Here is a 15,182-nt window from a genome sequence, read left to right as displayed (position 1 = left end):
ACGGTAGACAGTTCGCGTGCGTTTCCTTCGCCTACTTGGCCTACATGCCTTCTGCCCGTGAAGCGATGTTTCCCCTCGAAAGGCCGTAGGCTACGCCGTCAGAATCGGTTTTTCAGTGAGTTTTGACCCCTCCGACGCTCCGTCGCCTGACAGAATCGCGGCGTTCTTTGTACCCGCCCATCCTCCGCGGACGCCCGCTGCCATGGCGAATTTGCTGCGCCCTGTCCTCCGTCGGCTCTGCGGGCTCCCGGGCCTACAGCGGCCTGCGGCAGGCAAGTGGCGCCGGGTTCTGGGCGCAGGCTGGAAGGAGCCTGAGGGCGCCCGGCTCCTCTGACCTCGGCCTTTTTCTTGCCCCGCAGAAATGCCCCTCCGGGCTAGGAGCGACGGCGCCGGCCCGCTATACTCGCACCACATCCCCACCTCCCCGCTGCAGAAAGCGCTGTTGGCCGCCGGCTCCGCGGCGATGGCGCTCTATAACCCCTACCGCCACGGTAAGGCCGCCCGCGCCTCGCCCCCCGCCCCCGTGGGGGCGGCTTGGAGCCGTTTCCTGTGGGTAACTGGAAGATAGCCTAGGTCGGGGTACCCAAACCTGGTTGCAGCTCGTAACCACTCGGAACGTTTATGAAAATGCAGATTCCTGGATCCCACCTAAACGCCCTGAATCTGAATCTGAATCTGCAGTGGAGGGAGAAATGGGCGTGAAACCGAAAGTCTGTCTTTAAACTACTTGGGAGAATCTGTCATGCAGCCATATTGAGAACATCTAGACTAAATAGATGATTCATAAGTACCGATCAGTTTATAATATCCTACTAGAAAGTCAACTCCGAGGTCGAGGACCATGTCTACCTCGTTCCACTGCATCTGCAGCCTTCTGGATAGTGCCTGGCACATAGTAAATGCTCAATAAATGTTTGCTGGATGTGTGACTAGAACATTCTAGGGTTCTACAGTGTTTTTCTTATGCCTCCTAGATTTTTGAGTTCTGGGAAGTACTGTTATTCCTACTAACAAAAACAGGCTAGGCACTATTATAGTGGCTCACGCCTATAATCCCTATCGGGGGGCCGAAACGGGCAGATGGCTTGAGCTGAGGAGTTTGAAACCAGCCTGGGCAACACGGTGAATCCCCATCTCTACAAAAAAAAAAATACAAGAATTAATTGGGGCTGGTTGCATGCGGCTGTATTCCCAGGCTGAGGTGGAAGGACCATTTGAGCCGGGGAGTTTGAGACTGCAGTAAGCTGTGATTGCGCTATTGCACTCCAACCTGGGCAACAGAGCGAGACCCTGTCTTAAACAAAAAATACACTATATCTCCATGTCCCCAGTGGTTTTTTGTTTGTTTTGTTTTGAGACACAGTATTGCTCTGTGGCCCACGCTGGAGTGCAGTGGCGCAATCTCAGCTCTATGCAACTTCCACCTCCCAGATTCAAGCGATTCTCGTGCCTCAGCCTCCTGATTAGCTGGGATTACTGGCCTGTGCGGCCTGGCTAATTGTTGTATTTTTAGTAGAGACGGGATTTTGCTATGTTGCCCAGGCTGGTCTCAAACTCCTGACTTCAGGTGATCCTCCCACCTCGGCCTCCCAAAGTGTTGGGATTACAGGCATGAGCCACCACGCCCGGCCAAGACCAGCGAATTTTTTTTTTTTTTAATTTATTTATTTATTTTTATTGATCATTCTTGGGTGTTTCTCACAGAGGGGGATTTGGCAGGGTCATAGGACAATAGTGTAGGGAGGGTCAGCAGATAAACAAGTGAACAGAGGTCTCTGGTTTTCCTATGCAGAGGACCCTGCGGCCTTCCGTAGTGTTTGTGTCCCTGGGTATTTGAGATTAGGGAGTGGTGATGACTCTTAAAGAGCATGCTGCCTTCAAGCATCTGTATAACAAAGCACATCTTGCACCACCCTTAATCCATTTAACCCTGAGTGGACACAGCACATGTTTCAGAGAGCACAGAGTTGGGGGTAAGGTCACCGATCAACAGGATCACAAGGCAGAAGAATTTTTCCTAGTACAGAACAAAATGAAAAGTCTCCCGTGTCTACCTCCCTCTACACAGACATGGCAACCATCCGATCTCTCAATCCCTTCCCCGCCTTTCCCCCGCTTCTATTCCACAAAACCGCCATTGTCATCATGGCCCATTCCCAATGAGCTGCTGGGTACACCTCCCAGACGGGGCGGTGGCCGGGCAGAGGGGCTCCTCACTTCCCAGTAGGGGCGGCCGGGCAGAGGAGCCCCTCACCTCCCGGACGGGGCGGCTGGCCGGGCGGGGGGCTGACCCCCCCACCTCCCTCCCGGATGGGGCGGCTGGCCTGGTGGGGGGCTGACCCCCCCACCTCCTTCCCGGACCGGGCGGCTGGCCGGGCAGAGGGGCTCCTCACTTCCCAGTAGGGACGGCCGGGCAGAGGCGCCCCTCACCTCCCGGACGGGGCGGCTGGCCGGGCAGGGGGGCTGACCCCCCCACCTCCCTCCCGGACGGGGCGGCTGGCCGGGCAGAGGGGCTCCTCACTTCCCAGTAGGGGCGGCCAGGCAGAGGCGCCCCTCACCTCCCGGACGGGGCGGCTGGCCGGGCAGGGGGCTGACCCCCCCACCTCCCTCCCGGTCGGGGCGGTTGGCCTGGCGGGGGGCTGACGCCCCCACCTCCCTCCCAGACGGGGCGGCTGGCCGGGCAGAGGGGCTCCTCACTTCCCAGTAGGGGCGGCCGGGCAGAGGCGCCCCTCACCTCCCGGACGGGGCGGCCGGCCGGGCGGGGGGCTGACCCCCCCACCTCCCTCCTGGATGGGGCGGCTGGCCGGGCGGGGGGCTGACCCCCCCACCTCCTTCCCGGACGGGGTGGCTGGCCGGGCAGAGGGGCTCCTCACTTCCCAGTAGGGGCGGCCGGGCAGAGGCGCCCCTCACCTCCCGGACGGGGCGGACCAGCGAATTTTTTAATTTTTTTGTAGAGACGGCGTCTTGCCACGTTGCCCAGGCTGCTCTGGAACTCTTGGCCTCAAGTGATCCTCCTGCCTCAGCCCCCCAGTGTTGAGATTACAGGTGTCAGCCGCTACACTTGGCCACTAAGTGTTTTATATATATATGATTTTCATGGTTTCTCACATTAACCAGCTAAGAAAGGTGTTGTCTGCACTTCACAAATTAAGACACTGAGGCTGAAAAATGTGAAGCAGGCCAGGCATGGTGGCTCACACCTGTAATCCCAGCAATTTGGGAATGCAAGGTGGGAGGATCACTTGGGGCCAAAGTTCAAGACCAGCCTGGGCAACATAGCAAGACCTCATCTCTACAGAAAATTTAAAAAACTAGCTGCATGCCTGTAGTCCTAGCAGTGAGCTATGATCACACCACTTCACTCCAGCCTGGGCAACAGAGCAAGACCCTGTCTCAAAAAAACAAAACAAAACAGAAATGTGAAGCAATTTGTACTAGGTCACCTAGATAGTGAACACACCTGGACTGTAGCCCAGCATCTCTGATGCCTAAGCCTCTACCAATCAGTGGAGACATGATATTGTATTGTGAAAAGCGATTCATAAAATCTTTACAACATTGTGCTAACCAGAGCTGTCCCGCCGCAGTAGATTAAGAATAAGAACTATAGATATGTATACTGATCCCTTGTTGTGTGCTGGGTAATTTGCTAAGTGTTTAACCTGAATCCTTATAACAAAGAGCTAGACATCATCCCTAATTTATCCTGTAGGAAACAAAGGCTCAGACCAGGTCAGGTAACTTACCTAAGATGACATCCCCCATTTGTGCCCGTTTCTGTCCTTTCAGACATGGTCGCAGTTCTAGGGGAGACCACAGGACACCGCACCCTGAAGGTCCTCAGGGACCAGATGAGGAGGGATCCAGAGGGTGCCCAGATCCTGCAGTAGGTCCCAGCTCTGCCTGGGGGTCTGGGGGCATTCTCTAGGTATTCTGACCTCTCTAGAATAACATTGTGTTTGTTCTGTTCCGCTAGGGAGCTTTTGATACCCTGCTTACATATGGTTGCACAGGCTGGGCACTGCCCAATTCCAGGGGTGTCATTCACATACATGTGTATACACTGTGATGACTTCCGAGTTGTGCAGTGTGATAGCCTTGGCCCAGTTTCAGCCACAGGACTCTGTGCCTTCATTAAGTTCCCATAACATGTGCTGGCTTTACCCCTCCCTTGCAGTACCTTTTGCAAGTACTCTGGTCACATTCGAGGACTGTCTTCCTGCCGAGATTGTACCCCTGCCCATGTCCTTGGTTTGGGGTAGTATCCTAAGTCCCTGACACTAGCCTGGCCAGTTGTAGGTGCTCCATTAAGGCTTGTGGTGGCCACATTGCTCCTCTGTACATTCTCCCGCCCCTCAGCTCGCTGTAGTTGGATCGTTCACCTACCTTTGCCCACACCCTCCCAATGCCCAAGTCTTGCCTTTCAGGGAGCGTCCCCGGATTTCGACGTCCACCCTCGACCTGGGCAAGCTCCAGAGCCTGCCGGAAGGCTCCCTCGGTCGCGAGTATCTCCGTTTCCTGGATGTGAACGTGAGTTTTCAGCTCCTGTGTATCTGGCAGTCACCAGACAGGACAGAGGAATAGCACAGGCATGACACCCTGAGGAAAGAGGAGCCCTGAGCTGCCACCATCGGCAGGAGTGCTCTTCAGGCTCATGCCAAGGCTTTGTCATTTTCTATGGGATAGGCAAATGGGTGGGAACATGCCTGCAATTGATAATACTGGCCAGTGTTCATTAACCTCCCACTGCATGCCTGATGCCAGCCTCATCCGTGATCTTGCTGAATCCCCCCACAACTCTGTCAAGTATGTTCTATTATTATCCTCTTAGTAGATAAGGAAACAGAGGCTCAGAGCAGTGAAGCAAACTTGCTAATTCCACATAACTGGTATTAATGGAGATAGTAATCAACCCCAGATCGTGCTCTTCACTGCTGTACTGTGTCCCCTTATTCCAGGGACATTGCTTTCCCTACGGTATGGCAGGTGTGGCACTCTCCAGCCCCTCCAGCCCCAGGCAGGGAGGACAAGGAGAGGGGGGAAGGGGGTGTCCCGACTATTGGCAAACTCATTCACTAACTGAGGCTCTGCTATGTGCCATCCTTTTTTTTTTTTTTTGAGTCGCTCTGTCACCCAGGCTAGAGTGCAGTGGCGCGATCTCTGCTCACTGCAAGCTCCGCCTCCCAGGTTCACGCCATTCTCCTGCCTCAGCCTCCCGAGTAGCTGGGACTACAGGCGCCCGCCACGATGCCCGGCTAATTTTTTGTATTTTTTAGTAGAGACGGGGTTTCACCGTGCTAGCCAGGATGGTCTCAATCTCCTGACCACATGATCCGCCCACATCAGCCTCCCAAAGTGCTGGGATTACAGGCGTGAGCCACCGTGCCCAGCCCAACCATTGGCCCATCCTTTTTGTTTTGTTTTGTTTTGAGACAGGGTCCCGCTCTGCCACCCAGGCTGGAGTGCAGTGGCGCCGTCTCGGCTCACTGCAACTCAGCTTCCTGGGTTCAAACGATTCTCCTGCCTCAACCCCCCACGTAGCTGGGACTACAGGTGCACACCACAACGCCCAGCTAATTTTTGTACTTTTAGTAGAGAGGGGTTTTACCATATTAACCAGGCTGGTCTTGAACTCCTGACCTCAAGTGATCCACCTGCCTCAGCCTCCCAAAATGCTGGGACTACAGGTGTGAGCCACCGTGCCCAGCCCAACCATTGTTTTGTGTACTGGGGATATAATGGTGAACTAGACAGCCAAGTTCCCTGCCCTCATTTCTATTCTACTTCGAGAGGTAGACAATAAAATAGTTTTAAAAAATTTTCAGGGAGGGCACAGTGGCTCACATCTGTAATCCCAGCACTTTGGGAGGCTGGCGGGAGGATCACCTAAGGTCAGGAGTTTGAGACCAGTCTGACCAACATGGTGGAAACCTGTCTCTACTAAAAATACAAAAATTAGCTAGGTGTGATGGTGTGTGCCTGTAATCCCAGCTACTCGGGAGGCTGAGGCAGGAGAATTGATTGAACCCGGGAGGCACAGGTTGCAGTGAGCTGAGATCGCACCACTGCACTCCAGCCTGGGCGACAGAGTGAGACTCTGTCTCCAACAAAACAAAACAAAAAAATTCATATAAAAATAGAGGTAAAATGTTTCAAGTAATTAGAATATTCTGGCACGGGTCCGTGCATGTTGGCTCATGCCTGTAATCCTAATACTTTGGGGGGCTGAAGTGGGCGGATCACTTGAGCCCAGGAGTTTGAGACCAGCCTGGACAACATGGTGAAACCCTGTCTCTGCAAAAAATGCAAAAATTAGCCAAGTGTGGTGGTGTATACCCATAGTCCCAGCTACCTGGGAGGGAGTTTGAGGTAGGAGGATCAGTTGAGCCCAGGAGGTCGAGGGCGGTGAGCCGTAATCACGCCACTACACTCCAGCTTGGACAACAGAGCAAGACTCTGTCTCAAAAATAAAAAAAAGTATACCAGCACTATTGTCAGCAGTTGGGATACAGTGGACAAAACCAGCAAAAAGCCTGCCTTTGTGGAACTTACATTCTAGCAGCTATGAAGAGAACAAGTTAGTGTGATAGAAGACAGCTTTGGTATTGGGAAGGGTACAGCCACTTCTGACTGGGTGGTCAGGGCCGGCTCCTCTGAGGAGACTTGGAAGGTAAGGAGGAGCCAACCCTGTGGAGAGCTGAGGAGGAGCATTCTGAGTAGAGGGAATGGCAAGGGCAAAGGCCCCTTGTGTTTAGGAAAAGGAAGGTTGACCAGTGTGGCCGCAGAGGAGGGAGTAGCAGGGAGACAGTGAGTGGGCTGGAAGGGGAGCCAGGGCTGCGCCCTGTAGGCCACCAGAAGGAGGAGTCTGTATTTTGTAATAGGAGCAGTAGGAAACTTGTGGAAGGTTTTGAGCAGGATAGTAAAGTGACCTGATGTGTAAAGGACCTTAGGATCCAGTTGGCCCATCTTCCCTGTCCCTGTCCCATCTTCCCTCCCTCCTGCAACACAGATACATCCCATCAAGGCACCCCTGCCAAATGGCGAGCCAGTCTGGCTGATGGAGGTGAGGGGTCTCCAAAGGTTGCCCTAGAACAGTTTCTCAAGCCGGGCATGTTAATGTTTAGGCTGGATCACTCTTTGTTGTGGGGGCGGTCCTGAGCCTGGTAGGATGTTTAGTGGCATCCCTGGCTTCTACCCACTGGATGCCAGGAGCACCCCCCCGTTAAGTTGTGACAACCACAGATGTCTCCAGAGATTACAGATGTTCCCTGGTGGGCAGTTGAGAACCACTGCTCTGAATGGTTATTGTCCCCGAGACGATGTTCTGTTCCTCACAGTCTCCTGCACAGCTACCTTGACGGGGCGATCACCTGCCCTATTTTAAACCATCTCTCTCAGATTTCACCAGGATGCAAGTCATTTCATCAGTGGGAAACTCACCAGGGTGACCTGCCTCAAGTGCTACACAGGGAGGGACAGTCTGAATTTCCCCCAGTCTTTAGCCCTGTTGCTGTGGATGGGAGGGGGTAGCAGGGACAGGACTGCTAGGACACCTTGCTCAGCCACAGCCCCACTTGTAACCGCGCTGGCAATTGTGACACTTGTAGAGCAAGGAAATCAGCAGCTCGTGGAATGTGAAGGAGCACCTTTGTCCCCAGAGAGATTTAGATAAAGGTTCAAGGTGAGGCTACCCTCCCCTCCCTGAGGCTGATTTTGGTGAGAGGTGTGGTCATCTTGTAGTATCAAGACTACAGGCATGGGCTTGAGAATTAGGAGGAGCCTGAGTGAGAATCCTGGCTCTCTTCCCAGCTTTACAAGCCTGGACGAATCCTTTGACCTCGCTGAGTCTCAGGTTCCTCATCAGAAGTAAGAGGACCTCCCATATATCTTCCAGGGCACTTATCGGCCTTGGTAATGGATATTAAGGCCACTGGCTTTGGAATCCAGCAGACTTTGTTTCAAATGCTGACTCGGCCACTTTACTAGCTGTGTGATCTTGGGCAAATTACTTTATCTCTCTGAGCCTTGTTTTCCTTATTTTTATTTATTTATTTTTTTTTTTTTGAGTCTCGCTGTGTCACCCAGGCTGGAGGGCAGTGGCACAATCTTGGCTCACTGCAACCTCCACCTCCTGGCAATTCTCCTGCCTCAGCCTCCTGAGTAGCTGGGACTACAGGCGCACGCCACCACGCCTGGCTAATTTTTGTATTTTTAGTATAGGCGGGATTTCGTCATATTGGCCAGGCTGGTCTCAAACTCCTGACCTCAAGTGATCCGCTGGCCTTGGCCTCCCAAAGTGTTGGGTTTACAGGCATGAGCCACCATGCCCGGCCCTTGTTTTCCTTATCTATATCTGCAGTAATAACAATATTTACCTCCAAGATTGCAAGGATGAAAGGATAATATATGTAAAAGACACCCTAGGTGCCGGCACCTGGTGGATACTCTATGATCACCTTCAGCTTCACACAGCAGGCTAAGGCCATTCTTTGGGAACAGGAAGACCAGGCTGTTCCCACTGTGTATGGGTGCTGCTGAGTACTCAGAGGCAGTGGGCAGTTAAGAGGAGAAGAGTTCTGGGATCAGAAAAGTGCCCAGGACTGGCCTTTTATTCATATGTTCAAGAGGTGTTCATTCATCCAGGCCCTGGATCAGGCTACCGGAGGTAAAAGAATAAGTGAAACAGAGCCAGTCCTGCCCTTGTGTAGCAGACAGGCTGTCTGGATACTGTCCATAAAAATAAAATGTGAGCGGCTGGGCACGGTGGCTCACAACTGTAATCCCAGCTCTCTGGGAGGCCCAGGCGTGGATCACAAAGTCAGGAGTTTGAGACCAGCCTGACCAACATGGTGAAACCCTGTCTCTACTAAAAAAAAAAAAAAAAATTAGCCGGGCGTAGTGGTACGTGCCTGTAATCCTAGCTACTCAGGAAGCTGAGGCAGAAGAATTGCTTGAATCCGGGAGGAGGAGATTGCAGTAAGCCGAGATTGCACCACGGCACTCCAACCTGGGCGACAGAGCAAGACTCCATCTCAAAAAAAATAAAAATAAATAAATAAATAAAATGTGAGCACGTAGGTAATTTTTAATTGTCTGCCAGCTACTTTAATAGCAAAAAGAAATTAATTTTTTTGCTATTAAAATTAAGGTGGAATTTTTTTGTTTGTTTTTTTGAGATAGAGTCTCACTCTGTTGCCCAGGCTGGAGTGCAATGGTGCCATCTCAGCTCACTGCAACCTCTGCCTTATGGGATCAAGCAATTCTCTTGTCTCAGCCTCCCAAGTAGCTGGGATTACAGGCACCTGCCACCATGCCTGGCTAATTTTTGACCATATTGGTCAGGCTGGCCTTGAACTCCTCAGGTGATCCGCCCTCCTCAGCCTCCCAAAGTGCTGGGATTGTAACCATGAGTCATCGTGCCTGGCTAGAATTGATTTTAAATATGCATCTTGTTTAGCCCAATATATCCAAAGTATTATTTCAACAAGTAATCAATTTTCTTTTTTTTTTTTTTTTTTGAGACGAAGTCTCACTCTGTCGCCCAGGCTGGAGTGCAGTGGCGCGATCTCGGCTCGCTGCAAGCTCCGCCTCCCGGGCTTATGCCATTCTCCTGCCTCAGCCTCCCGAGTAGCTGGGACTACAGGCGCCCACCGCCACGCCCGGAGAATTTTTTGTATTTTTAGTAGAGACGGAGTTTCACCGTGTTAGCCAGGATGGTCTTGATCTCCTGACCTCATGATCCACCTGCCTCAGCCTCCCAAAGTGCTGGGATTACAGGCGTGAGCCACCGCGCCCGGCCAGTATTTTTAAATCATTGAGAGTTTTACATTTTTTTCATACTAAGCATTTGAAGTCTCGTGTGTATTTTATATGATCAGCACATCTCGCTTGGACACCTTTCTTGGCCACATGTGGCAAGCGGCTGCCATACTGGACAGTGCAGGTCTAGGAGACATTAATACTCACATCCACTAAACATCAAGGTACAGTTATTTTGAGTGCCACTAAGAGGTGAATGATGTTTCCAGAGACCATAACATGAACCCACTTGGTCTGTAGGTTAGGGGTGGCCTCTCTGTGGTGGGGGGAAGGGATGGGGGACAGGGGACACTTAACCCAGGTCATGAAGGATAAGTAGGAGTTACCACAGTGAAGATGGAGGTAGTGGGAGAGAGCACCCCAAGCTGGGAGCAAGTTGTGCTAGGATCAGGGTCTTTGGGGCTTCATTATTTATTTTTAGAGACAATGTCTTGCTTGAGTGCAGTGGTATAGTCATAGCTCCCTGTAACCTCAAACTCCTGGGCTCAAGCATCCTCCTGTCCCAGCCTCCTGAGTAGCTGGGACTATAGGCACACACCACCACACCTGACTAATTTTTGTATTTTTTTTGTTCTGGGTTTTTTTTTTCTTTGAAACAGAGTCTCTGTCACCGAGGCAGGAGTGCAGTGGTGCAATCTCGGCTCACTGCAAACCTCCGCCTCCTGGGTTCAAGTGATTCTCCTGTCTCAGCCTCCCGAGTAGCTGGGACTACAGGTGTGCACCACCACACCCGGCTAATTTTTGTATTTTTTAGTAGAGACAGGGTTTCACCGTATTGGTCAGGCTGGTGTTGAACTCCTGATCTCAGGTGATCCGCCCACCTTAGCCTCCCAAAGTGCTGGGATTTACAGGCATGAGCCTCGGCCCCCGGCCAGTTGCCAGAGTTTTCTAGTAGGTATGAGTTAGGTGAGAGTTGTGACGGTGTCAGAGACAGACTGGCAAATCGGGCCCTGGGAACCATCAGGAAGGGTTCTAGGGGAGGCTCATGGTTGTCAGAGGGTCTCCCCAGACACCCGAGCACCCACCCGCTTCGTGGATGATGAGGAGCTAGCGTATGTGATTCAGCGGTACCGGGAGGTGCACGACATGCTTCACACCCTGCTGGGGATGCCCACCAACATCCTGGGTGAGTGCCCCCAACCCTGATGGCCTGTCTCCCTGGGGTGGCTTCAGGGCCAGGGCACGGCTTGCCTATCTCCACCACCCTCTGCATCACCTGGCTTGGTGCCTCAATTTCTGCTTTACCTGAACATCTTAGTAGCATCTTTGCCACATGTCCCCCTTCTCCCTCCCACTGCCCCTCAGGGCTCCTGCACTAATGGAGCAGCAGAGCCCATCTTCAAGGCTCCTGGTGTCTTTTTAGGCTTTAGCTGCCTCCCTGCTCTGAAACCTCAGTAGCTCCCTAAGGCCTGCAGGAACCATCCTGGAGTGTTTAGCCTGGCTTATGGGGTCATGGGGTCCTCTGCGCCCTGACCCCAGGCTTCCTTTCCATCCCCTACTCCCTTCTGTTCACTCTTGGGCTCTCTCCCGTACTCCAAGCCAAGTGCCCCAGGGCCCAGCACAGGCCAGGACTGGGCACAGCTGACCCCGTAGAGATTAGGGAGGAACAGTTGCCTCTCTTTACCCTGCTGTGAGCACCACTAGCCTTTCCTTCAGATAGCCTGTTCACCTCCCAACCCATCCCTCACCCACAGGGGAGATCGTGGTGAAATGGTTTGAGGCTGTCCAGACTGGCCTGCCCATGTGCATCCTGGGTGCATTCTTTGGACCGATCCGACTTGGCACTCAGTAAGTTTTCAAGTGGTAGCTGGGTCGGGGTTGAGGGTGGTATCAGGACAGAACTCAGAGGGACCAGGGCTCTTAGAAGTAGGAAGAGCACACGGGCCCCTGCGCAGCCCGTTCCAGTTCTCCAGGAAGTAAGGGTAGAAAGAATGGAGCAGAGATGTGAAACTGGCCTGGGGCAAGGGTCTTCAAGTGAGCAAATAAAGCCTGTACATTTCACAGGACTCTGGGGTCTCTTGGGCCAGGCCTAAGTGCATGGTCAGAATGACGAGCGTCAGTGGGAAGGCAGGTTGGTGTTAGATTCTGGAGTGAGGGAGCCATGATTTAAATCTGAGCTTCGACATGTTCAAGATGTGTGGCTTTGGGCTTGAGATTCCACCTCACTGAGCTCTGTTGCCTCATCTAAAAAGCAGGGATAATAACTACCTCCTTCCGAGGCCTTTGTGAGGATGAACTGAGAAAATGCACAAGTGCTGAGCAGTCGAGTGCCTGGCCCCCAGGGACTTGATGTTTTCTTTTTCCTCTGCTGCCCCACAGGAGCCTGCAAGTGCTGGTCTCAGAGTTGATCCCATGGGCCATTCAGAACGGGCGCAGAGCCCCATGTGTCCTCAACCTGTACTATGAGCGGCGCTGGGAGCAGTCCCTGAGGGCTCTGCGGGAGGAGCTGGGCATTACAGCACCACCCATGCACGTCCAGGGCTTGGCCTGAGCTCCTGAGCCAGCGGGGCGTGGCCTACCTCCCCCATCCCCTGCTTCCCTTGGAGGCAGAGGGCTCCCTTGACTACCTTTGTTCCTCTTCTTTGAACACTGACCCTTGGACAACATTTATCATAATTTGTCATAACCACTGCTGAGTGGCCTTGAGGACGAACCCCGCAGGGAGCAAGCAGTACAGTGGCATTCCCAGGGGGACCAGCAGCTGCCCAAGGAGAACCATGCATGAACAGTATCAGTCGTCTGGGCTCATGCTGGGATGTCGCAGTGCTCCTGTTGCAACTCCTCCCAGCCAGCCAGGTTTGCTGGGGGCCAGGCTGGGTGTCCTCACAGGAGTGAGGGCTACACCCAATTCCAAAAGCCTGAGAAGAGAGAAGTGGAGGGGGAGGCGAGTGTGTGAATAAAGGCTCCCATCAGGTCAAGTGTCTGCTTGTCCTCCTTTCCCCCAGGGATGCCCCTGACTTTGGCACTCTTGCGCCTTCCACGCACCCTAGTGCTTGGAAGTAGAAGTTTCCCTCCCAGCCTGGGCTCTAGCTGCTTGTCCCCTCTCCTCTGGCCGAAGTTGGGTGGACATGGATTCAAATTCCCAGCTCCTCCCTGTTTGTTTGTTTGTTTGTTTTTTTGTTTTTTGTTTTTTGTTTTGAGATGGAGTCTCGCTCTGTCGCCAGGCTGGAGTGCAATGGCGAGATCTCGGCTCATTGCAACCTCCACCTCCCAGGTTCAAATGATTCTCCTGCTTCAGCCTCCCGAATAGCTGGGACTACAAGTGCGTGCCACCACACTCAGCTAATTTTTGTATTTTTAGAGACGGGGTTTCACCATGTTGGCCAGGATGGTCTCGATCTCTTGACCTCGTGGTCCACCCATCTCGGCCTCCCAAAGTGCTGGGATTATAGGCATAAGCCACCGCACCCAGCCAACTCCTCCCTGTTTTCCAGCAGAGGACTTAGGGCAAGTCCCTTCCCCTCTCTGAGTCCCCATTTCATCATCAGGAAAAGTGGAATCCTAAGGCACTCATCCCCTAGGACTATTGTGGGGGTTTCTGAGGGGACATTCAGAAGGCGGACTTCAGAAAAAGGGCCCAAGGAGCAGGAGGTGGGGTTTTTTATTGTTGTTGTTGTTTGAGACAAGCTCTTGCCCTGTCATGTAGGCTGGAGTGCATGGCATAATCTTGGCTCACTGCACCCTCAACTTCCTGGGCCCAAGCAGTCTTCATCTCAACCTCCCCAGTAGCTGAGGCCACAGGTACACACCACCATGCCCAACTAATTTTTTTTAAATTTATATTTATTTATTTTTGAGACAGGGTCTCACTCTTTTTGCCCAGGCTGGAGTGCAGTGGCACGATCTCGGCTCACTGCAACCTCTGCCCAAGTTCAAGCAAGTCTCCCATCTCAGCCTCCCCAGGAGCTGGGACTACAGGCGCATGCCATCATGCCCAGCTAATTTTTGTATTTTTTGGTAGAGATGAAGTTTCACCATGTTGGCCAGGCTGGTCTTGAACACCTGACCTCAGGCGATCCAGCCACCTCGGCCTCCCAAAGTGCTGGGATTACAGGCGTGAGCCACCAGGACTGGCCGCCCAACTAATTTTAATTTTTTGTAGAGATGAGGTCTCTATGTTGCACAGGCTGCTTGAACTCCTGGGCTCAAGTGATCCTCCCACCCTTGGCCTTCCAAATAATCCAGATGTGAACCACTGTTTCCAGCCAATCAGGAGCTGTTTTATTCTTACTGTGTTCATAAGCACAAAAAGCTGCAGTTCATTTTGGAGTGGCAAAAAGGCATTTTCCTTGGGTAAGAGCCAAGGAGCAAGGACCGGCTGGATGAAAGGTATTAGAAGAGTGGGTGGCCCTGGCTTGGGTTTAGAACCAGAAAAGCCCCAAGATGGAAGAGGCTTTAGCATTTTTCAGGCCAATTCCTCATTGCGTGAATAGATGATTGATGGCCCAGAGGCAGGCAGAGAATTGCCTGGAGTAACTAAAACACAGGCCACAGGCCCCCTGGTATGTTTACCAGTGCCTCAGTTTCCCTATCTATAATCAGTTTCTAACTGTACTATATGTCAGGCAGTACTAAGCACTTGAGATGCATTATCGCATTGACACCTCAAGGTCACCACCTAAGGAGGGAGATGGTATTTTGCTTGTGTTTTACTAACGAGGCAGTAGGAGTAGAGCTGGGGTTGGAACCACGGGTTGTCTGAAGACCTGCTCAGCACTGCCATACCAGGGCCCCAGCCTTCCCTGTGCGCACCACGTCTGGTTCAGGGATCCCAATAGCAGAGGAAGGGCAGGGGAGGCTGGAGGCCCACCTCAGAACCATGGACTTTTCAGGAGGGAAACCTTGTTCTGAGCTCCTTGAATCTGCGGGAAAAGGAGGCCATGCTAGTGAGTCCCCATACCTCACCAGTCTCTGCAGACCTGCCGGCTGTTTCTGCAGCTTCCCAGGGTCCCAGGCACCCCCACTGCAGCTCACTAAAGTCAACAGTGCCAGGGTGGCAGCGGAGGTCAGACAGATGGCCTTCACTGCCCAGCTGAGCAGCTCACCTGCTCTAGGCAGGCAGTGCCTGGACAACCCTGGGCCTTTATAGCACATGTGAGATGGACACAAAGCATCAGGCTTAGCTGGGAATGGAGTCTGGTCTCCTGAGCATAGGGTGGCATTTGTGTTACCAGCTCATGATTGGAGAAAAATCAAACTGGCTATAGGTAATCACTGGTGAGGCCCTACCAACTTCTGCCTAGAAACGCCTATTCTCCCATCTCAGTAAACCATGCTTGCCTTCATCCTGCTCCCTGAACACACCAGGCTTCCTGCCTTTGGGAACAGCACCGTGTCCCCAGGTTGTTACATGGTGAGCTCCT

The 15,182-nt window shown here is 52.7% G+C and overlaps 1 protein-coding gene across 3 annotated transcripts; it reads left to right on the top strand.

Moving 5' to 3' along the window:
* Window positions 1-138: 138 nt before the first annotated feature.
* COQ4 (coenzyme Q4) lies at window positions 139-12,737 on the top strand. Of its 3 annotated transcripts, XM_003822322.5 has the most exons (7): window positions 139-272; window positions 360-491; window positions 3,790-3,886; window positions 4,428-4,530; window positions 10,816-10,945; window positions 11,514-11,607; window positions 12,139-12,737. In XM_003822322.5, exons 1-7 carry the CDS (start codon window positions 203-205, stop codon window positions 12,308-12,310), a joined length of 798 nt encoding a protein of 265 aa, XP_003822370.1. In that variant the 5' UTR covers window positions 139-202; the 3' UTR covers window positions 12,311-12,737. The 3 variants fall into 3 exon arrangements, 2 of the variants coding, with proteins under 2 accessions (XP_003822370.1, XP_034785073.1); XR_001338501.4 differs by lacking the exons at window positions 3,790-3,886; window positions 10,816-10,945 and having other exon boundaries at window positions 12,139-12,184; XM_034929182.2 differs by lacking the exons at window positions 3,790-3,886; window positions 11,514-11,607; window positions 12,139-12,737 and having other exon boundaries at window positions 10,816-10,954.
* The last annotated feature ends 2,445 nt before the right edge of the window (window positions 12,738-15,182 follow it).

Source organism: Pan paniscus, chromosome 11 (assembly GCF_029289425.2).
Source record: "Pan paniscus chromosome 11, NHGRI_mPanPan1-v2.0_pri, whole genome shotgun sequence".
Classification (NCBI taxonomy): Eukaryota; Metazoa; Chordata; class Mammalia; order Primates; family Hominidae; genus Pan; species Pan paniscus.
Note: the sequence above shows the minus strand (reverse complement) of the source record. Positions and strands in the feature narration are given on the sequence as shown.

Bases quoted from the DNA above. Each gene is read 5' to 3' on its own strand.
- COQ4 (XM_003822322.5), top strand. From the start codon at position 203: ATGGCGAATTTGCTGCGCCCTGTCCTCCGTCGGCTCTGCGGGCTCCCG. The intron at 4,531-10,815 runs GTGAGTTTTCAG...CATGGTTGTCAG, and splicing joins TCCGTTTCCTGGATGTGAAC to AGGGTCTCCCCAGACACCCG. The intron at 10,946-11,513 runs GTGAGTGCCCCC...CCTCACCCACAG, and splicing joins GATGCCCACCAACATCCTGG to GGGAGATCGTGGTGAAATGG.